The sequence below is a fragment of the Poecilia mexicana genome, unplaced genomic scaffold (genome assembly GCF_051168715.1).
Source record: "Poecilia mexicana isolate PSO_F unplaced genomic scaffold, ASM5116871v1 scaffold_19, whole genome shotgun sequence".
Lineage (NCBI taxonomy): Eukaryota > Metazoa > Chordata > Actinopteri > Cyprinodontiformes > Poeciliidae > Poecilia > Poecilia mexicana.
The window spans coordinates 2,708,535-2,736,422 of NW_028263388.1; the positions used below are offsets into that span (position 1 = coordinate 2,708,535).

At 39.2% G+C, this 27,888-nt stretch overlaps 3 protein-coding genes across 3 annotated transcripts in view; 2 read left to right on the plus strand and 1 right to left on the minus strand.

Annotated features, from left to right (window-relative positions):
• Positions 1-6,394: 6,394 nt before the first annotated feature.
• pigt (phosphatidylinositol glycan anchor biosynthesis, class T) lies at positions 6,395-12,774 on the plus strand. The gene is made up of 11 exons (XM_014993530.2): positions 6,395-7,512; positions 8,264-8,441; positions 8,694-8,821; positions 9,541-9,641; positions 9,762-9,936; positions 10,026-10,123; positions 10,322-10,478; positions 10,818-11,018; positions 11,506-11,671; positions 11,791-11,874; positions 11,958-12,774. The coding sequence occupies exons 1-11, from the start codon at positions 7,125-7,127 to the stop codon at positions 12,205-12,207; spliced, it is 1,926 nt and encodes a 641-aa protein (XP_014849016.2). The 5' UTR covers positions 6,395-7,124; the 3' UTR covers positions 12,208-12,774.
• Positions 12,775-13,435: 661 nt separating this feature from the next.
• The window catches only part of LOC148153559 (WAP four-disulfide core domain protein 1-like), a 42,677-nt gene continuing 28,224 nt past the window's right edge, over positions 13,436-27,888 (minus strand). The window contains exons 2-4 of the mRNA XM_088016572.1: positions 27,161-27,228; positions 13,709-13,830; positions 13,436-13,626 (exon numbers count right to left, since the gene is read on the minus strand). Coding sequence (XP_087872698.1) covers positions 13,469-13,626; positions 13,709-13,830; positions 27,161-27,195 — 315 coding nt within the window. The 5' untranslated portion in view covers positions 27,196-27,228 and the 3' untranslated portion in view covers positions 13,436-13,468. The remainder of the gene's footprint in view (positions 13,627-13,708; positions 13,831-27,160; positions 27,229-27,888) is intronic.
• LOC148153560 (uncharacterized) lies at positions 15,526-17,335 on the plus strand. The gene is made up of 4 exons (XM_088016571.1): positions 15,526-16,155; positions 16,321-16,446; positions 16,589-16,723; positions 16,801-17,335. The coding sequence occupies exons 1-4, from the start codon at positions 16,071-16,073 to the stop codon at positions 16,947-16,949; spliced, it is 495 nt and encodes a 164-aa protein (XP_087872697.1). The 5' UTR covers positions 15,526-16,070; the 3' UTR covers positions 16,950-17,335.

The following is a 27,888-nucleotide window of genomic DNA, read 5'->3' on the forward strand; positions in this document are numbered from 1 at the left end:
GATTTTCCCCATAACTTTCCCAAAGGTAAAATATAATGAATACTTGAAATCACTTTCCCATAAGTTAACACAAAACCAGCACAGGAGAATATTCCATTTAGCTCGACTATTACAACTTGGCTTTGGGTGAGTGTGCATTTCTTTAAATGCTCCTTGGACACCAAGATGCTACTCTGAGACTCTGCATGGTTGATTGTTTTTCTTCTCTTCATGGACAGGAGATTGAACAGTTCACCAGTGACTACTTGTACCAAGTGGTCTTGACTGATAAGTCCCATTTTCCTCAAAGCTGACCATGATTAGGAAGTCATGACTCCATCCTGGATTACAGCTTTGACACTTAGCACTAAAGTCTTAATTAGACTTTAGACACATTCAGATATGCGTATACTTTTAATCAAAACTTGTGTGCAGCTTGATTAAGTGTTTTCAGTTTGTAAATGTTGAATTTAGGTCTGGATTATCCTAAAGTTTCTCCTTGGTTGCTTGGTGATCATAATGTTCTCTAACAGGCTTCTGATGCCTTCACAGATCATCCTTAGAGTTTGTTAAATCACACACTAGAGGACTCAAACGAATCAAAATTACTTCTGAAGTTCATTTGGTTTCGCCGGATCTTAACTAATGGGTATCAGAGTAAAGAGGGCCAAATATAAATGTGCTTTTCTGATGTTTCATTAAACGCTTCATAACCATGAATCATTTTTTTTTCTTTTTCGTAACACTCATGTGCTACTTTATATTAGACTTTCACATAAATTACGAAGAAAAAAGTATAATACATATTGTTGTTATGCTTAAAAACACTAAAGAGTTCAAAAGGAGTTCATATACTTTTAAGAAAGGTTATAAGTATGACAAAGAAATATCTGTATAATGCTCTCTACTAAGGTTAAAATGAAATAAAATGTTTTCTCTCTGAATGCTTTAATATAAGTACCAGGTAAAATTAAGTGTTGCTAGTAGATGGACCTTGACTTTTTTTTATTTTGAAAAAGTTTTTCTTCGGCTAAGGATAAAACTTTATCTCCTTTTTCAAAACCACAGAGAAGACCACTTACTGATCTAATTCCTATTTTTCTTTATCTGCCCCTTCAGCATCATTAAAGGTACTTTACTGCATCATGACAGGATAGACAAGATGTTTTTTCTTCTGCATGGCAGAACTATCAGGTTAAAGTTACAATTTTTGATTAAATAACTTTTCCTTTTTCTTTGTTCAGCTCCACGTCTTCAGCGAGGCACCTCGACTGACGTGGCTGATCCTCGGTGTTAAAGAAAAGATAATCTACTGTAAAGCAAAGCGTTTAGTTGTTTAGTTCACATACTGCAATGAGACTGAACAAAGCCCTATTATAATATTTTAAACCCAAACTAACACATTAAGATAATCCAAAACGGAGTTTTAAATGACTACTTATGTAAGGCATTCTTGTGTCACTAATCCTATTTTGCATACATCCATATTGTACATTTTAGAAAGCTAAACAGGGAGAATGTTACATAAGGCTGACTCATAATTTCTCACATTTACTCATCAATGTCTGACTGGAACAGAGGGATTGTGAATAAGAAAAAGCTCTAATCTGAGGTGAGGCAAAGTCAACCTTCATAAGCAGAAGTGAGTTTGGATACGGGTGACATGTATCAATTTAAAGTTGGCACTAGAAGTTGGCCAATACAAATAAAAATGATCCATTTGCTCTGTCCATTTGAATCCTTAAAGGAGTCAAGACCGACGATTCTTAGTTCAAAATGCAAAATGCTCACAGTGGTCAAACTTGAACTTGATTGCTGTGCATTACATATGCATTGTCTGTACAAAAGGAAGCTTATGAGACTTTTAGTGATAACGCTGAAAGGATCTGTTTCGATGCATTTTTGGCACAAGGACAATCTTAGATTAAAGCATCTAAGGCTGGAACAGAAAAGGCATGATAGACTCATCAAACCAGAACTGAATTATTCAGCACTTACAGTGGGCGGAATGGATACGATCACAAAGAGGGACCTGTGCATACAAGTAAGAACATCCACCGTTCAAAAGGTTTGATTCCGTCTAATTTTTGCAGATGCTCGTGTTGCACCTGCAGTTTCCCAAAATTCTTCTGACGTCAGGACTATGAGGATTGTTTTGGTTTCAATTTGACCAGTGGACGAAGATGACGCCTAAAACATGCTGATCATCAGTGGGTCTTGAATTTGGGTGGAAAGTGCCCAACTCTTAATTAGTATGATGCATTTTTTTTTAAGATTTCCTCATTTTCTTCTCTAAAGAAAAAAAAAAACTTTTCTCAAAAATGTTTTTTCCATTTCAAAATTTCCAGATTTAAATTTTACAGGGTTTTTTTAATGCCTTTGAAAACTCTGAATATTTGAGTATGAAATATTTAGAAAATCTAAAATCAGACATCTTTAATAAATCTTGAATATCTTGTGCAAAACACATTCAGTCACTGTTTGTGATGGATGAGCTTTCATTTTGTAAGTTTCAAAATAAACAGCTGAGAGACCCATGAAGCTATGAACTGGCCGCTGTTTTTGTATCAGTGTGTGAAATACTGATTTCAATCTTTAAATAATAAAATCCGAAAACTCAATTTATCTCATGCTTCCATGAAATAAATGGAATAATAAGAAACTCCTCATACATAACATTACCTTTTCAGACTTTAAAAGACTTTTAGAAACCCAGTGATTTACAAAATGTACTTTCCCTCTAGCATAATTCATCATGATCATCATCATTGTCATTATCAAACTTTATTAACAGGCTTAGGTTCACAGTTACACGAATAAAAGTAACACTAAATACGAAACCATAATTAAAAACTTGACTATTATTACAGAAACTGCATAATAATGAAATGGTAATTGATATTAATCAAAATTCGACTTTGTCTTTATTTGAAATTAGAGTTGATATCTCTGGGACTGTCCTTTCTTTAAGCTCTTTCTTTCATTTTTTTTAAAAATCTAGCTAGGATCAGCTTTCTGTTATTTCACTGAATAAAAAATAACAGAAAGAAACCATCCATCGTCCCAGGACAGATTTTCTGACTACAAAACTTCAAGGTGTCCTCTCCACCCCATTACTCCCTCCTCACTCTGGAATGACTAAGTGGATCTTCGAGCGAAAGTGACATTTTATTAGCAGGTGAATCCGATAGGTGTTCGTCGAAATGAACTGACTAAACAATTTGTTACAGTGCAACACTTACATTGACAGAAAGTTAAATGAGGATGTCTCAAAATGAGCAATGTGAAATTTGAATTTGACCTGTTTGTTTTTCTGTGTGGTTCACTGAAAAACTTTTCTTTTCAACATACGCTCACTGGCCACTTTATTGGGAACGTCATATCAGTACCAGGTTGGACTGACTTTGTACTCAGAACAGCCTAAATTCTCCTTAGAATAGATTAAGCAAAGTTACAGAAACACTCCCAAGAGATGTTGGTCAATATTGACAAGGTAACATTCGCAGGAATACAGGGAACTCATCGTCATGATCAACAAACCAGTTTGAGATGATCGGAGCTTCTTGATATGGTGACTGTGTATTGCTGGTAGTTGACATTAGAAGGTGGCTGTGTGCAGTTATAAATGGACTGGCACGATCCGCAACAACAATCAGGAAAGCTGGGCCACTGGAATGATCCTCAATTGCTTCTAAAGGACCCAAAGTGTAAACCAGTGGAATGATACAAGATGAATCCACACTTTCATGTTGAATCTAACCCTAGCATCTGAGTGTTGAAGTTGAATGAGTGAAGTTGAGTTTTTGGACCAGCAGCATCTATTATTAGCCGATTCTGTTGAGCCTTTGTTTCCTGTTCCTAACTGACAGAAGAGCCACCCGATGTGATCTTCTGCAGCCCATCTGCTTCGAGGTTAATGTTTAGAGTTGTTACCCTGCATACCTTGTTTTAATTATTGTTGCTTCGTCTCAAAGCCGTCTGGCCATTCTTGCTGGATATTTTCTCTTTCTCAAGCCGCTCTCTGTAAACCTGAGATCTCACTATCCTCTTTTTTTTATCTCCTTTCTCCACTATTCTGATTCTCGGCTTCATTTTCAGCAAGTTGTCTTCATCACGTCAGCGTGTCTGACCGCACCGACTTCCTGGTACGAGATTGGCCAAACTTGGCATTAGTGTTATCAAGCAATTGAACAAGTGGCTGGTGAGCATACAAACACACTGAACTTAAAAAAAAAAAAGGCATTCTCAGTAAGTAATACAAAAAAAAGTAGGACTGGACTATTGGAGACTACTCAGTGGGAGTCTCCTGTTATCACTATTTCTAAGACAACATTGTTCCGATTCTGTGGGACGTTCAGCTGTTACTTGTCTCTATTGACTCTTCTCGTCAGTGTTGAGTCAGGGGATGAATACGGTGTCAGCCTCTCCTCTGCAGCTGCGTGAGGCACTGTAAAAGGAGAAAAGTGCAGTCTTTGCCAAAGGATTACTTTGGCAAAGACTGGTGCCCCAGACATTGGTGCAGTGATGATCTTACACAGAGGAGAGCTGGGTCATGTTGTGAGTGCTTCAGGTCATCAGACGATGACACTGTACTCTGCTGTCACAACGGTATAGTCATTCTGCTCTTATTTTCATCGCAAAAACCTGCATTTGCACACACTGCCGTCTACGGAGGCTGATCTCACTGCACGGCTCTCGTCACTTGCATGGCGGATCTGCCGAGCCACTGTGTTGTTTATTCAGGTGTGTCAAAGACCCGCTGTGACATCACCACATTCACATAAGTGTGAATTAAAACCATCCTTGGGAGGGCCGTATTCAGCCGGGGGTCCGTTGAAAATGTACTTGGGCCAGCTGATGAGTGCAGGCAGGTGCAATCGAGTGGCCTTCGTTAGAAATGAGCTGAAAGGTGAAAAGGCATAGCTGTTTTTCCCTTTTTTTTTTTCTGAATCATCCACTCAAGCATTCTTCGTGTGCGTAAAACTCACCACGTGTGGGAGGAAACAACAAGCCCTTTCCAAGCCCACATGAATTGACCATAAATAGCCTCGTGCTTACGTAAAAATCAATCCATGCATTTTCGGAGGAGTTAGATGGACGAATTAAGAATGGGAAGCTGATAGAGGAAGCACATTATCTGCAGCAGGAGTGCAGAGGCACCACTCGTTATCTGTTATTAATGAAAGATCATTTCATTAGCCGTATACCACATTCAAGAGGATGACAAACAGGCCCCGGGGGAAACAAACAAGGACTCCGCACACTGAAAGCAGCACCTGATATTTTCTTTAAAATTAAAGCCCGGAAGGGAAGGGGTGGCGATGGGGGGACGGGGGTATCTCCACCAATAGCCTGCATCACGTGGGGCAGCCTGGCATTGACCAGTCATCAGTTCAGTAAAAGGGAAGTAGGAGAAGGGGGGTGGGGTTGTCAGTGCTGTCAATATGCAGAGATGAGCATGTGCCGGTTTAAACTGCATTAAAGCCTAAAGCCAAGACCCATGCTTACCCCCCATAACACGGGGCAAGCAGCACAGGCTGAGATAAGACAACAAATACGCTTAGCCTGGCATCATGGACCGCACATGCATGCCGATTGTGTGATGCTCCCAAAATGCCCTATCCAGACAGGCTGATTGCAGCCAAAAATAAATAAATAAATGAAAAAAATCCGCAAATAAGTGAAATCTCCTCACGTCGATATAATATTAAATACCCTCAATAGCCCACTACTTGAATCCACGTCAGCGCTATAAGAGCTACAGGCGTCTTTATAATAATGTGACCAGGCATAGCAGCCGTTCACAGACGCTGATATGGCACATTAATTTTCAATTTGCAGCGCCACGATTCACTGTTACAGTCAATATTCGACATCCAGCGTTGGAAGCATATGCGCTAATTGTCCTGGCTGTTCTGACATCCCAGCGGGCGTTAGAGCATTTTTACCATCGCTAAAAAAAAAACAATAAATAATTCTGCAATATAATAAATGAACACAAAATAAATGCTAAAATAATAATAATAAATAATAATCATCGTAATGCCGTGTTCACCCTACCTGTGCCGTGAGACAAATCGATGCCCGGTTCCGTGAGTATGTTCGGGTCACTTTGAGATCTGCCTCGCTGCAGACAGCCGTCTAGTCCATCTGATGTAGCCATGTAGAAGAAGACAGCGCAGGAATCCTGAATAAAATATTGAAAAACCCGAGCGGAGGCAAGCGAGGTCAGGAGGAAAACCAGCAAGCGGAGCAGAGCAGAGGAGAGGAGGGGAGATTTAATTCGCTCTGACAACAGCCGCTTTGAGCATCTACCAGGGAGCCATGGCTGGGCTGAAATTCACCGCGCGTGGATGTGTGTGCGTGCAATGCGCGAGCGCGTGTGTCTGGGCCGTGCGTGACGATGTGTAGATGTGAAAGGGGGTCGAGGAGGGGGGGATGTGCCCCCGGTGGTACCAACGGGGTGATGATGATGCCCATCCCTGTCCAGTGACACAATCAAATATTCAACACCAGGACGATGCAAATTCTGTATTGAATGGTTTATGGTGGCTTAGAACAGCATACAGTAGCCAGAATATGATGCATACGTTCAGGGTCCATAGCTTTAGGTAGCTGAAAGCTAATGTCACTTTAGATTCAGTTGCAATGTAATGTAGATTTAAATAATAACGTGTGTAATTTCATAAAAAAATAAAATAAAATAAAAATCTGTATATAAATAAACATGGTTCAGAATAATATACCCTGCTGCAGATATTAGTGAAAAATTAGAACTCCCCCACCCCTTGTTTTTTTTATATTATTAATGATAATTTGTGTCTGTATTTATATTTATTCAATCTTTCTGAAAGCTGGTCTTTTATTTTTTTTTTTTTTTTTTTTTTTTTTTTACAAATATGCTTACCGAAAAATTAGCAGCGTAATTTAATAATGAGCCGTCCGAACAAATTAATAGTTATGCAAAAGTTAAAACAGATTTCCATCAGGCATTTTATTCCACCTGGTCTCTTAAATGAAATATTTTTTGCTTAAAACAAAGCATACCTAAGTCACTGTCACGGGACTCAGAATGGAAAGAGGCTATTGGCTGGTTTCATGCGTGACGTTAGAAGGCGGAAGTAAATCATCTACCCAGTAGCAATATGGCAGCTCCCAGGTGCAGTCGCTGCGCTTGCTTACTTCTCGTATTTATTTATTCATTATACGTGGTGGTAATAAGTGAAGAACCTACACCGGGTAATGAACAGCATGCCAGTGTGGTTGAAAATCCACAAACAGCGGCGGAAACAGAGAAGCAACCGACAGAGGAGAGGCGGTGGGAAGCAACCCAGGTTGACGAAACAGTTCCTGATGATGCTGCTGCGAACAAACAGGACTTACCTGTACCCGATTCGGTCCTGACATCAACACCGCCGCTCAAAGACGAGTTTCAGGAGGAGCTGGTCATCAGACCGCTGCACTCGGGAGATATTTATGCTAGCTTCCAGTTTCGCACCGTGTGGGAGACTGACTTCACCAGAGGAAGCAAAGGTAAGCCGTCTTGACAGCGGGCAGTAAACATGCGTGGAAGGTAATATCAGAGTCGATCAGATTCTAAGTCTGTGCAGATTTTTGTTTGTTTCTTTGTTTTAAGATCAGTGAAAGAAGAGGCAGTATAGTAACAAAGCCCACTTCAGATTTCTTACCGATCACACATTTCTTGTAAAAGGACAACTTGAACAGCCACCTACACTGCAAAGAAAATCTTATCAGTCAAACCTTATTCACATTACATGTTGATCATTTTCCTTCCACTTCTCAATCATGCTCTACTTTGTGGCAGTGTGTTACTAAAAATCCAAATAAACTGAGGTGTAGTTTATCATGACAAAATGTGAAAAGGTTTAAGGAATATGAACACTTTTGCCATATAGGTGCCATATATTGAAATACATGTCATGTAAAGTTTGATGAATGATGTAAACAGAACTGCACAAAAAAATATTCCCTCTGGTTTGGTTTGCACTGATTTCCCATCTCAACACTAGCGTTCAGTTTCAGGCTATTAAAAGTTTACCTTTACAAGACAGTATAGCTGTGAATTTTATGTATTGGAAATAATAGAAGAAGATCACAAAATGTTAGCTAAAGAGAAGATGAACGTCTGTTCATTATAATGTGGACATTAAAGAGAGACTTTTAAACCTTTAAAAATGCAAGTGCAAAAAATAAATTCCTCATATGCATTTTTTTTTCATATAAATAACATCCTTAACACTATATACATGGTTCCATTTCTCAGTGTCCCACTACAGGCTGTTCCCCAAATCTCTGGGTCAGGTCATCTCCAAGTTCTCAGTGCGAGAGCTGCACATCTCCTTCACACAGGGCTACTGGAGGACCATGCAGTGGGGGCAGCCCTACCTCCCATCCCCTCCAGGAGCTGAACTCTGGGTCTGGTTTCAGGACACTGTGACAGAGTGAGTGCTGCCATCTGGTGGCTACGAAGTGTTACAGCTTGTTTAACAGGGATATCCCTGTTTGTGGAATAAGATTTTTTTTTTTAAATGCTGAAAATAAGCAGTTGTTTTTAGTATGTACATATCTGATCAGCTAAGATGGCTTGTCATATATTTGACGTTAATATTAATGTATTGCTATGCATCGGTTTGCTGCCTCTGTGTGTCTGCCGGTCCCGTCAACATTTGTCTGCCTTCTCTCTCCCTTTTTAGTGTGGATGCCACGTGGAAGGAGCTGACAAACGTTTTGTCAGGCATCTTCTGTGCTTCACTGAACTTCATTGACTCCACCAACACTGTTGAGCCCAGCGCCTCCTTCAAACCCCTGGGAATTGCCAACGGTACAGCAAAGCATTCTCAGCCTTTATTTTTGCATTCTACACATTTCTCCTATGATACATTATGTTGAATTAAACCCGGGATTGCAAAAGACATCTTACTGTTATGCAGTGCCAGCTCCTCCTTAGAAAGATGCAAAAATCCAGGAAACAAATATACAGCATGTTAGGGTGGCTTTCATTACAAAATCAGCAATTTCCATTAGCAGATTGTAAAATATTTCAATTAAAAAAAAACAAAAAAACACTGAAAACGTTTGGGTTTTGAGTTTTAGTGTTCATAAAAAACTATTCAGGTTCTTTAGAGTTCTTCTTGCCAATCAGCAGTCAAGGAAGAAATGGTGTATTTCAAGTACTTCTCCAGTGATTGGTGCAGTCCGTCTGTTTCTCATATATTATATCATATATCATATCATTGTGTGTCGGAGAAATATATTTAACTCACTTATTTTATTTTTATAGACTATAAATAAGCATCTTTTGGCCTTGTTTTCTCTTATTGAGCTACAATCAGTCATCAGCACAGTTTAGAATATGTATTGTTTTAATATGAAATAAATGTGTCCACGTTATTTTACATGGTCCATTTTTTTTTATAGTTTTCATGCAGGTCATTTTTGTCTTGGTTTTCTAAAAAAGATCTGACTCATTAAAGAAATCCTGGAGAATGTACACATCAATCAAATTCGCTGCTTAAAGTTCTGTTTATGTTGAAATTCCAGGTACAGACCACCGCTTCCTTCGCTACGCCACCCTCCCGCGAGAAATCGTCTGCACTGAAAACTTGACTCCTTGGAAAAAGCTGTTGCCGTGTGGATCCAAGGTGAATCCCTCTTTTTTTTTTTTTTTGCCAGTGTCTGTCTCGACAGTCTAAGTGCCGATTTGGTTATTCAACTGACTTTTTTTCCCCGCCCCCCTCCGTGTGGCACCTGTATGTTTTCAGGCTGGTCTGGCTGTACTGTTGAAGTCGGAGAAACTCTTCCACAGCAGTTTCCATTCCCAGGCTGTGCACATACGGCCGGTGTGTCAGGACGAGCCGTGCAAAGCCACGTCCTTGGAGCTGAGGCAGACGCTGAATGTGGTGTTTGACCTTCACGCCTCTGGACAGGGCAAACGAGGTCTGAAGAAGACAGCTCTTCCTGCGATCGTCCACGACTTAACTATGTATCTCTTTCATCTTTGCTGATGTATTCACTTCTCTCTTCAGAGTGGTCTTTGTTTAAGATGTTCTCTCGGACCCTCACCGAAGCCTGCCCGCTGGCCTCCTCCAGTAAAATATACATCGACGTTACAGACAACCCTGAGGTTGCGTTCTGTTCTTCCACTTTAAATATCTGTGTTTTGTTTTTTTTTGTAACAATGCAACCATCTGAGATAAACCTAATTAAATTGTCGAAGTGGTCTCACACGCACCTGACAGAAGGGGAACATTTTTTTTTTTTTTTTTTTTTTTTTTTTTTTAGTTCAAATTTATATGAAAACCAGATGGTTTCGTTTCTCCAGGAGGACCAGTTCGAGCTCAGTCCAGCTACTCATCTGCTGAGCCAGGCGGTGGTGCTGGGGGACAGACGGACCTTTTCCGTCTACGACCTGACCCAACAAGTCACCTTTGGGACTGTGCGCTCCCTTAATGTGCTGATTCGCTGGAAATCCACAGAGGGTGAGTGTCAAAAGTGATGGCTAAAGCAGCTTTGCTGGATTGGCTGAACATTGCTGCTGACAATTGATGACACAAGAAGAAGAAGAGGGTGAATTTGTTTTACCTGGAACAGAGTTTTTGGTTTGCCATTCTTCCTGACATTGTTCAGTCATTTTTGGATTGGAAGTGAAACCCATCAGAGACTATTTTTGAGCAGTTACGTTAAATAAAATTCTCCATTTTTCCACCCTATTCCAACAGGTGTACACTAGACATTGCCTAAGTAAAAGCGGGTTTCTTTCAGTTAAGATTTTTAGCATGTTTCTCTGTTTCAAATCATTACCATCTTTCTTTGTGCAGGCGACATGCTTCGGCCCTTGCTGCACGCCGAGCGTTACGTTGCCGGGTATGGGCTGCAGACCGGAGAGATCCACACCTTGATGTACAACAACCATCCCTTCAGATCTTTTCCTGTGCTGCTGCTGGACTCTGTGCCCTGGTATCTGCGTCTCTACGTTCACACGCTGACCGTCACCAGCAAGGGAAAGGACAACAAGCCAAGTGAGTGCTAGAAATTAAGATGTCAAAATGACAATTGTCAGCCAAAATCAACCTTGGAAGGTCACATTCTTTTACCTTGAAAAGAAAATGTTGAAGTTGGCGTGACATCGATGAATCCATAAATATTAAAATCTATCAGGAACTGAACTGATATTAAATCGAGAAACTTTGAGGGAAAAATATGCAGCAATGTTTTGCAGCATTTATCCTAAAGTGGCAGGTTGGTCTACACATGTGGCCCCTAATAAAAGCATATACAGATACACAAAGTTTGTATTTCTATCCTCCAGTCTTCAGAAGACTACTGAATATGCCATAGTGCACTGGAGTCAAGTGACATATTTTTAACAGATTTTTTTGTTTGCTCAAATTTCTATATCATTTCTTCATTCAATTATTTAAAATATCTGTAACTGAATGTGATGTCAGACAAACAAACATTAACGTCCTGTTTTTATTGCTCCTTTTATTCCCCTTCTATTCCCAGGTTACATCCACTACCAGCCGTCCAAAGACCGAATGCGGCCCCACCTGCTGGAGATGCTGGTCCAGCTGCCTCCACACTCCGTCACCGAGGTTACCGTGCAGTTCGAGAGGGCTCTGCTCAAATGGACCGAGTACACGCCTGATCCCAACCACGGATTCTACGTCGGGTATGAACACATTGCCTGTCGCATCTGTCATAAGTCTGTCCTCCAAGTAAGAAATGGGCGTATATGTCTGATGCCAACTTCCTTTCAAGGATTAAGATGTGTCTCTCATTCAATTGTAGGTCTTCGGTTGTCAGTGCTCTTGTGCCAAGTACTGTAGCCATGAACACAAACATCACTAAGGAGCAACCCCTGTTCAGCACTTTGTGAGTGGAGTTTTTTTTTTTTGCTCCTGGCTTTCTTGTTTTTTCTTTGGGTGTGAAATCGCAGTTTTCATTTGTCTTTCTAGTTTTCCGACCAAAGAAGAGTCTAGCTACTTCATACGCATCTACACAGAGCCTCTGCTGGTGAACCTGCCCACTCCAGACTTCAGCATGCCTTACAATGTCATCTGTTTAACGTGCACCGTTGTGGCCGTGGGATACGGCTCCCTGTACAACCTGCTGACCCGAAGCTTCCAGGTAGAAGAACCCAACCCAGGACTGGCCAAGCGAATAGCCAACGTTATCCGCAGGATGAGGGGCGTGCCGCCTCTGTGAGGCAGCACCCGGGGATCCGTTAGGTTGCTACAAAAGTGGGTCCTGCACAGAATAGGAAAGAAACCCAAAAGCGTTAATGTTCAGGGAAGAACTGAGTCAAGCACTGGTATGAATGTACATTAAAAGGGCAACTTGAAGTTTGTTTTTTTCTTATTTTTTTTTAAGTAAATGGGAAATGTAATAGTTAACTATAAAAGTGTTTGTTTTTTTTTGTCTGAACCAAGAACATTTATATATTGTCATAATACGTTAATACGCTTCTGAATTCCTTAAAAGCTATTTTTACTGTTGAACCTTTGGTGTGTTTCTGACCTGCTATTTGATATCTCCATTCCAGGAGAGATAAGATAAAATTACATGTTAAGTCACAGTAACTTTTGTCAGAGTGACATTTTTTTTCCATTTGTGTAACCCTCAGATTTGGTTTCTCTTCCAAACACCATTGAGAAGCTATTAAAAACAATCATTCTGTGGATTTTTTTCTCTCCTTAGAAATAAGTTTCAAAAATCAACACATCATGCCCTGATCTAAAAAATAAAAATAAAAACTCATGACCAGATGAGAAACGGTCAATGACATTATTTATACCACTGAGTTGCACGTTTTGATACTATAATCTTAAAAGGCCTGTTTATGTTTAAAAACTCTTGAATGTTGCTGAATTTAAGTTTAAACACTATAAAGTTAAAAAAAATAAAATAAACTTTTGCACAGCGACATAAATGATGTAGTTATCGGAAATTTTTGATGACCTTTGTTGGTCTCAAGGCTGGCGCAACCATTTTTTTTTTTTTTTAGTAAAGTACACAGATGAGGCTTTCTTAATTTTGTGAGATCAACGATCGGCTCATGCTAGCATAAGAAACTGATCTCATTTGCATCCGCGTAGGTTTAAAAATCAGCCACTGCCCCCTTTTGATCTACCGTGAAAAAAGGCTGACTGAAAAATGTTTGACAAACTTTTCTTACTCTGGCATTTACCAAAAAACATCCATCAATCCATCCATCCCCCCCATGGATGTCTCTAGATAAATCAGACCAGATTTATTTTGTTTCAGGTTTGTTGGAATTACCAAAATTGTTTCTGTTTGCTAACCAGCAAAATAAAAAAGAAGAAAAAAAAAAGTTGAATATCTCTGGTTTCCAATTTCAACTGTACGTTTTTAAGCATAATATCATCCTTTGTGTAGTCTATTAAAACACATAAAGTAAAACAAAAAACAGAAGAACAATTTGACATCTTTATTCATAAAAATTGTATTAAAGTGCAAGAGATGCAAACACGATGTGGGTCACGGCTGTCTGCACGCACGGCCACATGATGCAGGACAGCACTTCTTCTGTGCAGTCACTGTCGTGACCACAGAAGTTATCACACCAGGGCGTGAACGGTTTATAGGGGCAGCTTCCTGGCTTCTCTGAAACACAAAGTGAAAATAAAAATAATTTGCAGCACATAGGGAGTAAATTAGACATTTTGGCAGTTTGTTTGTGTCTCACCTGGAACACATGGCGTGCAAATGTAGCCACACCCGTTGAAGCAGCACCTTTGATTCACTGTACAATCGCTGTCACTGCTGCATTCTTCAACACAATACCTGGGGGTGGGCAGCCTACCCGAGCTGAGAGGAAGAAAGAAATTCAATTATTACAATAGAGTTTTAAAACATTTCGATCACCGAGCAATTATATTTCTGACATAACATTTCTCTCCATTGCAGTCGTCATCATTCACACACGGTTCTGCTGGAGCAAAACATTTTGAAGATTTCTGGGCAATGACCTGGTTTTAGACAAATAAAATGACAACATTTAGCTACTGGCATGAATAAATAAACATATATATATATAAACATTTTTATGATACCACAGAAATGTAACAACAGCAAAACTTGCCAGGTTTCGGTTTTAATGCAGATACCACAAGTGAACAAAGCACTAAAGGCAGAAAAGCTTTTGCAAACCAGAGAGTCCCCCATGTTGATTTGTTCAATCTCAAATGCACTCCTCCTGCGCTGCTGTCTGGACAAATGTCCAGGTTAATAAGCTGTAATCTGATGACGCAGAAGATGCAGGGTCCTTGTGCCAATACAGTTGCCCCGCGGCAGTCTTGATGATAAACATTTCCAGCTGTTTAACTGGTCAGCGTGCCCTCATGTCTTTACACAAGGGAGCAAACAGAACGCCACAAAACAAATAACAGATAATTTCAGGTCAGCTGTGGACTGTCGTATCTCCAGGATTGTGTGCACAACAGCCAGAGCAGAAACATCGATTAGTCACAAACTGGGATCGGATTCACAGAGAAGCTGCAATAATCAGTGGATAATAATAATAATAATAATAATAATAATAATAATAATAATAATAATAATAATAATAATAATAATAAATTGTACTTTTAATTTCTAACAAACGAGTGTAATTTCTATTTCCAAAAATGTGTAATTTCTTTAAAAAGCTACTTTTTCGGGTGTGCTTTTCAGGAATCGACATGGATTAAAAATGTGTCCTCAACAGTAAAAGCAAACTCAGGTTACTACCAAAGTACCGTATGTTTATCTTTAAGGAGAGTTTGATTAGACTTCAGAAACAACCCTGGAGCATGAAAAACTTAAGAGATGTATAAAAGAACACACTGAGGACAATTACCTGCAAATAATGAGCAGAAAGCTACCAAAAACAGCAACAGTGATCTCAGTGAACATCTGGACCATCGCCAGTAAGATTTTATTGAATGTCAGATACATAGCTAAGTCAAAACAATTCTCCAAAAATGTTGATTGGAGTGATCGCTGACTTGCACAAACAAGGAAAAAGTTTCCAGAAGAGAGCAATGGCAATAAATGTTCCCAGAGATACAGATAGTAGCACATTTGATTAGGATTTTGTTTCATGTTAAAGGAACCGTGGCCTCACAAGGAGATGGGAAATTGACTGGAGATGGTGAAGTCAGGTGTGATAAACCACAGTTATGTTTTAAAGACAATTTCACACAGGGTCATGTAGGTTTGTTTTTTTTTCCGCTATTATTAAGCGTTTACTTTAAAAACTACATTTTGTATTTACTTGTGAAATTATCAGGAGATCACCTGAGAAAAGTAATACTGTATGTGAGTAAGCACAGGCTTACATCAAGTTACATCAAGTTAAGATGTATGTCATAAATGTAGATGTGTACTTTGTCCAACACTAATGAATCAAATGGCTGAAATTCCCTCTTCAGTATGCAGTCAAGTCCTGCAGAGTCCTTCCCCTCACTTATACTTGTCAATAATCTTTTATCTGATTTGTTGGGGGTGTTCTTCTGTCTTCATGCTGTAAAGGTAGCCCAGGTTACTGATCAGCCAGACACCGGTGTCTTTATACTACAGTCACTTGAGAGAGAGTCACTGCGCTCTGGTGATCTCCATTCCACTCATTTTGATATTACAAGAACTCCTTGGTTTGACCTCTGTTGAATTAGATAACTCACTTTAAAGAGGTAAATATTAATGCAATCAGCTATTTTATGTTAAATATCTCTATTTCATTTTCATTATTTTGTAGAAAGCTGATTTCATTTTGACGTTACGTGTCTTTCTTTGGAAAAAAAAAAAGATGATCATGATTGATACCTAAAAGCAATAAAAATAGTAAAACATGGAAGGGTGTAAATAAGTAAATAATTTTATAGGCACTGTATAAGTCAATGCAGAGGCTGTTCTGCTTCTGGAAAAAAAAAAGCACAGTCAAAGCAGAGTATACTTGGAAATGTAACTCAGCAGACACCAGGACCCAGTAGCCTCTGTGCCATCACATTTGTTTGATGGGATATTTGGTCATACAAAAGTAAAAGTGGACATTCCTGACTGCAACAAACATGGAGATGTACTATTTTATAAAAACTGCACTAGTTTTTGCGTTTGGTTTGTGTGTGCAGGGTAGCAAAGGCATTTCAAAGCCAGGTAAGCTTTATATTTTTCTATGTGAATTGAATGAATGTGCAATCAATGAACTTTTTTTCCATAGACTAAGTTGTATCATTAATCAAAACTAACTGGCTACCTCAGAAAATGTGTCATTTATTAGAATCTTTTTTTTTCTCTCTCTTAACATACATCTAAAACAAGGAATGTGCCCAAAAGTCTTCAATACCTTTGTCCCGGCACAGCCGTGTTTCCATGATGGATGTTGTCCCGGAGAAGAAAAATGTTGCTCGTATACAGAGGGATCTGTCTGTGCCCCTCCTATTTTGAGTAAGAGATACGGCCATAAATGTGTTTATATCTTATATTTGCATTGAACTTTTGTAGAAACCAGTCAAGTCCCAACACTTCATACTCTCTGGCTAATTTTTTAAAGCACTTTTCTTCTCTGGTTCTGCCTTTTTCCTCTCAGGTAATCCAGAGTGTCCAGACCCACAAGGGAAGACTGGTGTGTGTGCTGAACTTTGCTACAGCGACAAAGATTGCCTCTGCGGTGAATTATGTTGCTCCAATGGATGCGGGCACGAGTGCATATCTACAACCCCGGGTGAGATTCTGGGCATGGAGGCAAATTACCCCTCTTACACCGTGGACGTACTAAGCCACTAAACGTCTGTGTTGCAGATAAGCCAGGTATCTGCGGTTCTCCGTGGTATTTTGTCTGGTGTGGGGACAAATGCCAGCAAGATGCTGATTGCTCAGGACATCTGAAGTGCTGTCCCACCCTTTGGGGCCATGTTTGCCAAGAGCCGTACCTGTCACCCTGGCATTGAGCTGGACGGTTTCAATTGAATTAATTCTTTGAACAAATACACTAATAAATTTAGTGTTTGAGTTGTATGTTTTTTTTTTTTCCATCTCTTTGTTTTAAATGCTCGATTCTTAAATACAGGTACATTAGATAGTTCTGCTGTGCTAAATAACTGAATAATTATATCTACATGCATACACCATAATAAAAAAAATGGTGTGTCAGGACCATCTTCTACTACAATTTCTCCTACTGGAAGAAGTGTTGTCTAGAGCCTCAAGACCTTTGACCTTTTTGACCCTTTGAAAATGGATAACATCAGATTCTGTGTATGCTACGCAATAGTAATACTGTAAGTAGATTCTATTCTGCAAAGTGAAATTAAACAACCATATTTTTAATACTTTATTAACTGCTTGTGACCATATTTAACATGCACTGCTTGGATGACACTTATCGGACACACCTGTTCAATACATGTAGCAAATCACATGATATCAACTACAATAACAAATGAAATAATAAATAAAATGTAATATATATGTATATACAGTGCTCACAATGAGAAGATTAAAGGTTAAATTAAACTGGATAAAAGTATAAAAATCATTAGGACATGTGCAAAGTAGACAGTAGAACCAAAGTAAGAAGGAGCACACAAAGACAAGCTTCCAGTTGTTTATTTCATTACTGAATGCAAACAACTGCAGTCAAGGATATTTAATGCATATCCATGGACTACTGTCTGATTAGATGAGGTCTTTGCAGAAATGACCACAGTAGGACGGGCAGCACTTTTGGTCACCTGAAGAATAACCATCACCTTTGTAGAAATTCCCCCACTCATGAGCTGTCCACAGTAACCTGGCTTCACTGGCACACCAGAAACATATACGGTTAGCTGCAAAACGGTCCAGTTACAATTAAGAGATGTTGCTGCGTTCCTCATATTTTACCTATGACTGGTGTCATGCACTCATTCCCACAGCCATTGGAGCAGCATTTTAAACCACTGCAGCAGTCGCTGTCATCATTGCATAATTGCTGACAATAGCCTGTCAGCAATTATAAGATCACAAAATGAAGAGGGTCAGGTTACAAAAATGTTGCTGAGTGAATCAATTCAAACAAAACAAAACAAACAAAGAAAAATATATAGTTTTTGGGGACATAAACTTACCGCTAATAAACATAGTGTAAGATTGCACAAATGCAGCAAATAATAAAATCAAGGCCCCTGTCTCATACCAGCGTGTCCCCACGATGATTCATGGCACACGAAGTGCACCGTCTGCACCTGTTTAGAGAATTATCTGAGTGCACAAAGGGAGGCTGAGCAGGTAGGACTGACCCTGGGTCCCTGTGCCTGCCCGCCTCTTGGACTTATTAACCAAATCTGGTTTTATTCTCTCCCAGCTCTCTCAGGTCTTCTGATAATACCCAAAGTAAGAAAACAAACCTAAACAAACCCACAGACCGTTAAGAAAACACCATTTTCTTAAAAAGGTCTTCTGAGACCAAGAATGACCAACAATTTAAAAGCAACATTCAGACTCATTTTCTTGGTTTGCCTTTTTGCTGATTTTTTATAAATCAAGCTAATTTATTCTGAAATTAACTTTATCTTAGATGTAATTAGTTTTTTTTATCTTTAATTTAACCTATACTTATATATTTTTTAAAAAATTGATTTAGTACATGTTTAGTTTGTTTTATTGTCATGATTTCTAGATAAAATAGTGAAGGAAAAAGGATCACTGAGATTTTAAAACTATTGTTCTCCTTATTCCTAGCTGTAGGAACATTTTCTTGAATTCCATAGCCTCTAGGTTGATTGAAAACAAAATACTTGTAAAACTAAAACATGTCATTTTATGCGATTATCAAGAGGATGAGAACCTTAATATGAGAAACAAAATGCCTCAATACTTTAATTTGGAAAAATAAAATTAATTGAGGTGCAATGCAGTTTAAAACCTCTAGGTGGGGCTCTTTATTTAACAATGTCTACAGTCTGAACTGTACTTTTCTTGTTGTCTTTCATTCATCAAACACGCTGAATAAATACAACTGATGAGAAATCCTTTAATGAAAACAAATTAAACTTGGATGCCAGTCAGGCTTACGCCTCTACTGACCAAGAATTTGGGACTTCAGAACAATATGAAGTTTGACTTGGTTCAATTCCAACAAATCTTTCACCCAAAGAAACCCACATGGTCATTCTAGAGGCTGCCGAGAGCAAAAAGGAAACACTTTCTCCCAGAAGCTTAGAAATGATCCAGTTTACACACCCGTCTGATTTATATAAAGCCATAGCAGTGAGTGGATTCTTATTTGTTGGTTTTATCATCAGTTTTCAAAAAGCACATAATATTTGACACTTTCAAGGCTGCGTGTTTCATGTCCTCACATGGCCACAGCTTACCAATATAGCTGAAAAAACATGTATTTTATGTTGTCCTCTCAAGAAACCAAACCTTGAAGCGTGATGTTTATTCAATGATTTATCTGGTGCTTTCTTATTTCTCTGTTTATCCCCTAAAAGTTTTCTCGGGAATTCATTCATGAAAAATAGTGTTGATGTTTTTTGTTTGTTTGTTTTTTTCATATTTGAGTGGCAAGGTTCGGCTGTATGGTAGGTGTCACTGTATGTCCTTGAAATGATGTAGGTGATATCAGCAACTTGAGTCTGGACAAAGATGGCCGACAATAACTGAGGTTGTAAGTAAGATGAGTGGATCTGTGACAAACTGTGGAGAGCTTACTCTGCGTGGGTAAAGTATTCATATACCTGGAATAATTTTTTACATTTACAACCTTCAATGTGTTTTATCTGGATGTTGAATGATAAACAAACATAAAGTAGTGCAGATGTAAGAAGTGGATTGAATGATTGTGCAATCAACTTGAAGTAAAAACTTTAAATATCTCTTGCTGCAGCTGTAGATGCAAGTCTTCTGGGCTTAGTCTTCACCAGCTTTGCCTCTTTTGTTGATCGAATACCTCATATTTAATGGAAGTATCTGTGAACATTAACTTTCCAGCCTTGTCACAGATTCTCAGTGGGATTTGGATGTGGACTTTGACTGAACCTCCATTGCAGCCTATGGTCTTCTGCAGCCTCTGTCAGATTTTCTTACAGTATTTATCCATCTTTTGGCCTCACTGAACACCAGCACCATCTTCCACTAGTTTTCTGGGTTCCCCACATGTCTTTTTGCAAATGAAAAGCAGGATTCCCCCTCTTAACACCCTTCATTTAAGGACACGTTTGTAAAGTGCACAGCTGCTCGCTGTTTTCTCAACCGGAGCTTCCAGTTGACGTTTGGATTCCTGCAGCTCTTCCAAAGTTACTGTGATCTTCTTGACTGTTTCTGTCATCAGCTGGACGTCCTTGGCTTGGTCTGCAGTTCTGTCAGACATTTTCCATTTCTGGATGATTGATTGAACAGTGCCTGGGTTCGAAACGTGATGTTTTGATTTCAAATGTTAATATCCTCCTCAGACTCATCTGTAGCTGTTTGTTCTCCAATAAACCTCTGAAGCCTTTGAAGAACAGCAGCACTTTTGACTGAGATTACATGCGAAGGCCAGTGATAGAACTGGATATTATTCAGCTTTATCCAAGTGAAGGGCGTTGAAAATACGCATGACACACCCGACAAAAATTCATTTATAATGTTTTGAAAGCGTCTCATTTTAGCGCTATGTAACAGTAATGCACAAATGAAACAATTGGTTGTAATGTACAAATTTTGCATTAACTTTGGACATTAATGTATGAATAATGCACCCATATTATATTTTTCATGCACTTGTACACCGTGGTGATTGGACATCTCAATATCTCGACTCCCCTCCTCCATTTAAGTGTGCATTAACCTGTCACTGACCTCTCCATGCCAAACTCAGCTGCCAGATTATCTCCACTCATGTTCTTATCTTAAGTATCTGTCAAAGTCTGAATGAGATTTGTTTCTCAATATTAGCCCCAGGCATACAGGAATTTAAAATAAAACAGAAATGATCGAAACCATGGTTGATTTAATATTTTGGGGTTTTCCTCCACTTACTCACTCACCAACCCTTTGATCCGTGACTTGAGTGGCTCCCGTTTGATGTCATGCCGATCAATGTGCTTGACCAGCATCCGCTGTGCTGGTGCCACGAAATGGCAACAATCTGGTAACAATGTCTTTAGTGTGAAAACGCTGATAATGCTGCTAATGACGAAACGCGCCGAGAAATCCCTCCCTGTCATCCTGTCGTCCCGTTGGTGGTGGAGAGGCGGGGCCCGCCGCGGCCCCATGGGAGAACGGTAATGTATTCAGCCCCAACTTGGGAGGAAAATGAAAACAAATGTGGTGTAATAAAGGAGAGAAGATGAAGCGATTCTGTGATGAGGCTCTCCAGCAGGCTTATAAATCAAAATAAAAGTGGAGCAGGTCACATGTGCTGGGCAGCCTCTGCACACATGCGCACAGTCAGATACGATCGTCTTTGAGGCCCTCGTTTGTGTTTACCTTTATTTTACTATTTATAGTTGAATGCCCAGGAACACCGTTGACAGTTTTTTTCTTTTTATCCAGTTAATCGTCTCGTGACCTTTCGGTTTTATCCAGCTATCCGCCTGAAACGTGGAAACCACTATTACTGTAATTAAACGTGACTAAAGTTGATTGAGTCGGCAGTACTGCTGTGCACCTGTGGGGGTTGCTGTGGTGTTGTTGTACTTGTTGTAAAGAGACAGGGGAGGGAGACTCATGTCGGTACAGTAGTGGCTTCACTCATTGTGCAGGAAATCCAAAATAAAAATTAGCAGACCCCAAAAAGTCTCACCAAACGCTGGTTTGCTCGGCCCAGGCTTTAAGGACTGCACGAAGACTTAATCATTCAAGACAATTCAATTGCAGTTTGTTTCTATGATTTGACTTTTAAAAACCTGGAGCTTTATGCTTTAAGTCTGTTGAAAATACAACCAAGACTCCCTCGGTCTCTCTGTAAATATGCAAACTTTGATGGTAGTGTTACTCTGACAAGATAGTTGCTTATTGGCTGGATAAAGAATAATAAACAGATCCCCCCCTTCCCCCCATAAATAATTGATGCCTCATAAGTCAGGGGAAGAGTACACTGGGGTTCTTTATTATTTTTTCTGGCCAAGAATAGAGGATAAGTCTCCTGAGTTGTTTGTTTTCTTCCATCCTTTCTGTCTTTTCATGTCCTTCTCATTTTACGAACCATGAGTCAACACAGCACACGTAAATGATATTTTGACATAGAAATCCATGAATAATGCATTTGAATGTACTTTTATGCCAGAGTTAGATCCCTCTCAGAACCTCATTTTTATTTTTTTTCTTCCCTCCCCACCCTACCTCTTTTTCACCCCCTCCTCTGACTCTCTCCCTCCGTCCTTCCCTCTTTCTTTTTTTTCTTCATCAGAGCTTCCTCCGCCATTGGCTCCTCCCGACGCCTCCTTCCGCCGGCTCCTGTACCTCCGCAGGATCGTTTCAGAACTGAACATCTACCGCATCAGTGTTCCCGTGCAGTTCTTCGCAGATAGATTCAATAATTATGAGTTTATGAACAGGGACAAACACAGACAGGATATTTCATAAAGTTTCTGGGTGAAAAAAAAAAAAAAAAAAAGCTAAATATATTAGGAGATAATCAGCAACCTAAATTGAAGGTGAATTTGAAAGAGGGTGTATTTAATGGACACTTTTAACTAAAGCTTTTTTATGCACCACACCTTCCTCCTCGCCCCCACTGCTGACCTGTAAAGTCGGTGAGGTCCTGATTAAGTCAGCAGATGAGTATCGCTTCAGAGTTGAAATGAATCATCCATAACTTGATCTGTTCCACTCAAGTCATCAGCAGCCGACAGGCTACATGATCAGCAGCTATCATTCTTCCTCGCCACATCAATGATGTTTCGCCCCAAGCGGGAACTGCCAGACAGAGGCGTGTCTTCAAAAATAAATTAAAAACATTTATTCTGCAGCTAAACAGCCTGCTTTTAACGATGACATACAAAGGCAGTAAGGCTGAAGACGCATAAACAAGAGTTCACATCAACAGTGCGGCATCTGAGAGTGCAGAAACAGGAATGTTGCTACCCGTCTCTCTTCCTGTAGCGATAATCTGTGAAGTTAGTTTTTCTCTATGTTATATTTTTAATTTCTACTTTTTTGTTTATTTATTTTTTACATATTTTACTGATGTGGCGTGACCTGTGGCTGAGTGGTCTTGCAATTAGAAAGCTGTGGGTTAAAGTCCAACTTTCTCCCTGCCACATGTCGATGTTCCCCTGGGCAAGACACTTAACCCCGTGTTGGCCACACATCTGTGAATGTGTGTGTGTGTGTTTGTTAGCGCAGCTGGATGAATGTGCCTGAAGCCAGAAATCGGTAGGACTGGAAAAAGTGCAACATCAGTTCAGGAAATATAATTAGTTAGCAAAATAGGTTGCTGTGTTTACTTTTTTTTGTTTGTTTTTGATCATCTGTATTTAAGTCAATCTTAATTGCTACATAAAAAAGCTATATACCAGTTCTAAACTGAAAGAAGAGATTTAAAATAAAAAGGGATAGTAGTGATTTACTGCCACCTTTAATCTACTCGTGTTGCTCCAGTGAGTAACGTGGTCCCCCCTCGTCTCTCTGGAGTAGAGCCCGTCCACCAGAGAAGTTGCACTGAAGGAAGCAGGGATGAATAATCTGCATCATCCCCTTCGTCCACAAAGTGGTTCTTCATTCATAATTTACCGACACCCCCGCCTTTACGTCTGATGAAAGCCACTGACCTGAAAACGCGGAGGGAATGAGCTCCTTCAGTCGTGGAGGTAACATTGTATATGTTCATCCTTGTTCACATTACCAACATCAGTAAGTGAGTTCGGTGTCAACATGAGGATATGATGTCCTTTCCACTCATCCACATGGGAACACGACCGCAACACTTATTCAAATGCAATAATTCTGATATGGTCAACAGTTATTATTAAAGGGATCAAAAAAAGTAATCTTGTAGTAAGATAATTAATTTAGGATGCAGTAATAAGTCTAAGGTAAAATGGATAAAATACCACATTCTAAAGGCTGTTTTTATATGAATTGTACTAAATAAAGTACTGCAATTACATCCTAAGACACCAACTTTCTGCAGACTGAATTGTGGTGACTAATAGCATAAAATTAAATCTTAATGGTAACAAGCCAACAACAAGGAGGATAAGAGAGGAACAGAAAAAATACTAGTTTATTCTATGATTGTTTTCTGTGAGAAAGAAAAACAACAACAAAAAAATCTATGTAGTAAAATGGCAAAAAAAAAGTGTCTCCCTTACTGAATTCCTCCAGGAAGGAGACACAGTTAAACACAGAACCAGTGAAACATGCAACTTAATGCACTCTTTCACAAGAAAAGATTTCATTACATCAGGTTATAATATTTATGTTATACTGACTAAAAATGACCCCATTTTAACATAGTCATTGTTTTTATTTTTCCTTCTCGTTAAACCTAACCAATGTACCTTGTTTAATAACAGCCACATGCATTAGCCACCATGTTGGCCCCAGGCAGCCGAGCCGTGTTCAATCCATTTCCTATTACAGCCGAAGCCACCACGTCCTTTGACGCGAGTTCTCTTGACTGTATTCCACATATTACACACGAAGCGAATATTTAACAGAAATAAGTCCCTTTCAAAACACTAACCCGCTAAGGAGTCAAAAGGTAGAGCGATGAGGAAAAGCTCCTACTCTCTCAAGACCGTAGTCCTGTATCAGTATGACGGTCGGTGCTTATTATATGAAAATAAGCTTGACTTTAACTTACCACATGAGTCATGTGGGATTATGAGTCATTTTCTACCTGAGCACAAGAACCCGTGCTTTACCACACACCTACAGACATCAGACAAAAAAAAAAAAAAAAAAACTTTTCAGTGCAGTCACCACCACAGAGTGCCTGCGACTAGAAAAACTGGGACGATCACCCTTTTCTGTGATAGACCGGCAGACCTGATCTGAGATCTGATCAGATAAACAATTGGGTTAGCTGTGAGAACATGAGGCTGTTGACCTTTTACATTCGGCAATCTCTTTGTGATCTCTGGCAGGCTTATTGTTTGAATCGGTGACTAATTCAAATTTACCTTCTTAGAATTGCTTTTAGAATTGTTTTATGATGTAGCATAAATATTGCAATCACTCATATGAGAATGTTTTTAACATTTAGATGTAAACATGGTGGGACGAGTGGCCTTATCTCACACCTTACCAAGCAAACATCTCAAACTACCAACAAACTACAAGGGAATAATTCCAGTCCCATTTATCCTATATGCAATTAGGATATTTTCATAAGTTGTGAGATTTATGATGGTTCATAGCAGAGGAAACCCATGCATGTGAAATCATTCCACAATGGATGTCCTTCAGATGAATGTCAGCAGATCAATATGTCCTTCCCACCCGGTTAAAATCACGTATACACAGCTTTGAGTTGTAACTGTTTCACAAAGGGTGTTGCATCACGAGGCCTTGGAAAGGTCCTTTGCTTATTATTTCCAATTTAAATCCGTGCGAGCGTGGCTGTACACGATGTTTCATTATCAAAACGCATTATTCTTGCTGGCATGGCAGCGGAATGGAAATTTAGTTGTCCTATTTAAACTGCCCTCATATATGTAGTCTGGGGAAACTGAAATGAAAAATACTCTAAGGTTTACTATAAAACAGTTCAGTTGAAGTAACTTGAGTTTGTCCAGTCACAAGTAGAGGACTTCCTCAAATCGTGAATTACAATCTTGGTGAATTAACATAATTATGCAAAGATAACTGGGCCAAAACTGTTGCAAATTAATGCAAATGCTACATGACAGTTGTTACCGAGGGAGACACAACCAGATTTTAGAACAGGGGTGATGATGATCGTTTTGCATTGAGTCAGGTTGGTTTGGTTAATCTTTTGAATTTAATACGTCTCCATAATGTTTGCAAAATTAGACATATTTTGTCCAGGAGTGATGCTGAAAACGAGTCTGTGCATTTGTTAAATCAAGGTTGGACTACTGTAATTCTTTACTATCAGGAGTAAAGAATTACACCACAGTAAGAGCTCTGATGAAATTTAAAAATAAATATCATATTTCTCCTATTCTTGCTTCCCTTCATTGGCTCCCAGTTTTAGTAGGTCAGACACCCTGTCTAGTTTTAAGACAAGGAGGTAAAAATTAGAAAGTGGGCTTGATCGGGCTGGGGAAATACACTTCAGGAGGAGAGAATGCTGCAAGTCAACGACGTGATGCAAACTTTTTAAGCTCATTTGAATAATAAACTCAGCTTAATGCACTGTTTGATAACTGGGATCGACTGGGATTTATGTGTGATTGAACTGAAATAACTTTTGGTAAAGGGCCTTAGTATGAAATTAGTTGTGAATTAGCGCTGTGTAAATAAACTGAACTGAACTGAATTGAAGCAAAATGATAATTGAATAATAATTTTGGATTTACTTTCATTTAACATTTAAGGGTGACTAAAAACCAAAAACAGAAGGAATCTGTAATGTTTGTTTTTTATTCACTGTCTTTCACAGCGTCTAGACCCAGTGATCCGTTTCTAACTGGATGATTCTGTTTATATGAGCGTCAGAATGAATTGGACTGATTAAATGAGATTTGGACCTGTTTGCAAATATGCCTAATTAATTAACTGATTTTTGCACTTCAGATTCACATGTCGGCCCTGTTGTAGCATTTGATGCTAATTAAAACAAAATAAAACTTGATGAAAGAGATGCGTTTGTATGGAATTGCCAAATAAACACTGTGAAATTGTAAGTTATACTTTAAAATGTGTATCTTGACCAGAATTTACATTAAATGTTGTTTTAAAAAGAGTACGATGCTACACTATGTGATTCTGACAATTTACAAGAATGATAAGTCCTCTGACTAACTCCACATTGACTTTTTTTTTTTTTCCACTGTCAAAGACACTTGTTTTCTCCTCGCTTAGTGACTCATGTTTGTTGCAGGACGTCAGCCTCCATGTCAATGCAGTGAGAGCTACATGTTTGATTACCTGCACAACTTATAACAAAATTGATTCTCTTTGGCATGTATTGTTTTGCAGAAATAAACCAGTCGACTCTTTCCACTACATGCACTAATGAAATCATTTGTTTTCCCCTCTTAACTCAATTATTGTCACTCACTTCATCTGTAGCCCAACAGTGACCTGTAGCTCCATCACACTGGGCCCCTCCCTTCCAACGCAGCACAACTGAAAAGAAAGAGAAAGAGAAAGAAAGGAGCAGGAAATGGTTAACACCTCCGACTCTGTAAGTTTGTCAAAGTTAAATACAAGGGAGAACATTATCCTCCTCATTTTTTATTTTTTTTTTTTATTTTTTTTTTCTGTCACCAAATCCTCTTTTGCCCGCCCCGAAAATAAGCTTTAAGGTAATTGTGTCATAAGGCACATGAAAAATGGTAATCCATAAAATTGTATTCAGTATTCTCTGCTGCCTTTGTTGTACAGAGAATTCTGCAAAGGTGAATTATGAATAATTACCTTTGAGCCACAAAGCCTGACGACTTATAGCACAAAATGCTGCGGCTGATCAATATAACACTTCATGTTTCACGTTCACGAGTAAAAAAACAAAGTTTGTGAAAAGTTTCCTTCAAAAAGGAGAAGATATCAGTGGCTGCGCTCTGAAAGTGTCACATCAGACCTTTAATATCAAATATCTCGTCACTTGACCACCGCTGTCTGGAGTGAAAAACAATGAAACTTTTTTTTTGTTGTTGTTGCTTGTTAATAATTTAACCCCCTAACGCACAAGAAGGACGGGATGTTACTGAGCACATGTGTGGAAAAAGCTCTTTGTTGCATCAATTAGTTGATTAAGTATCATCTCCTTCGCTGCTGCAGTCAGGA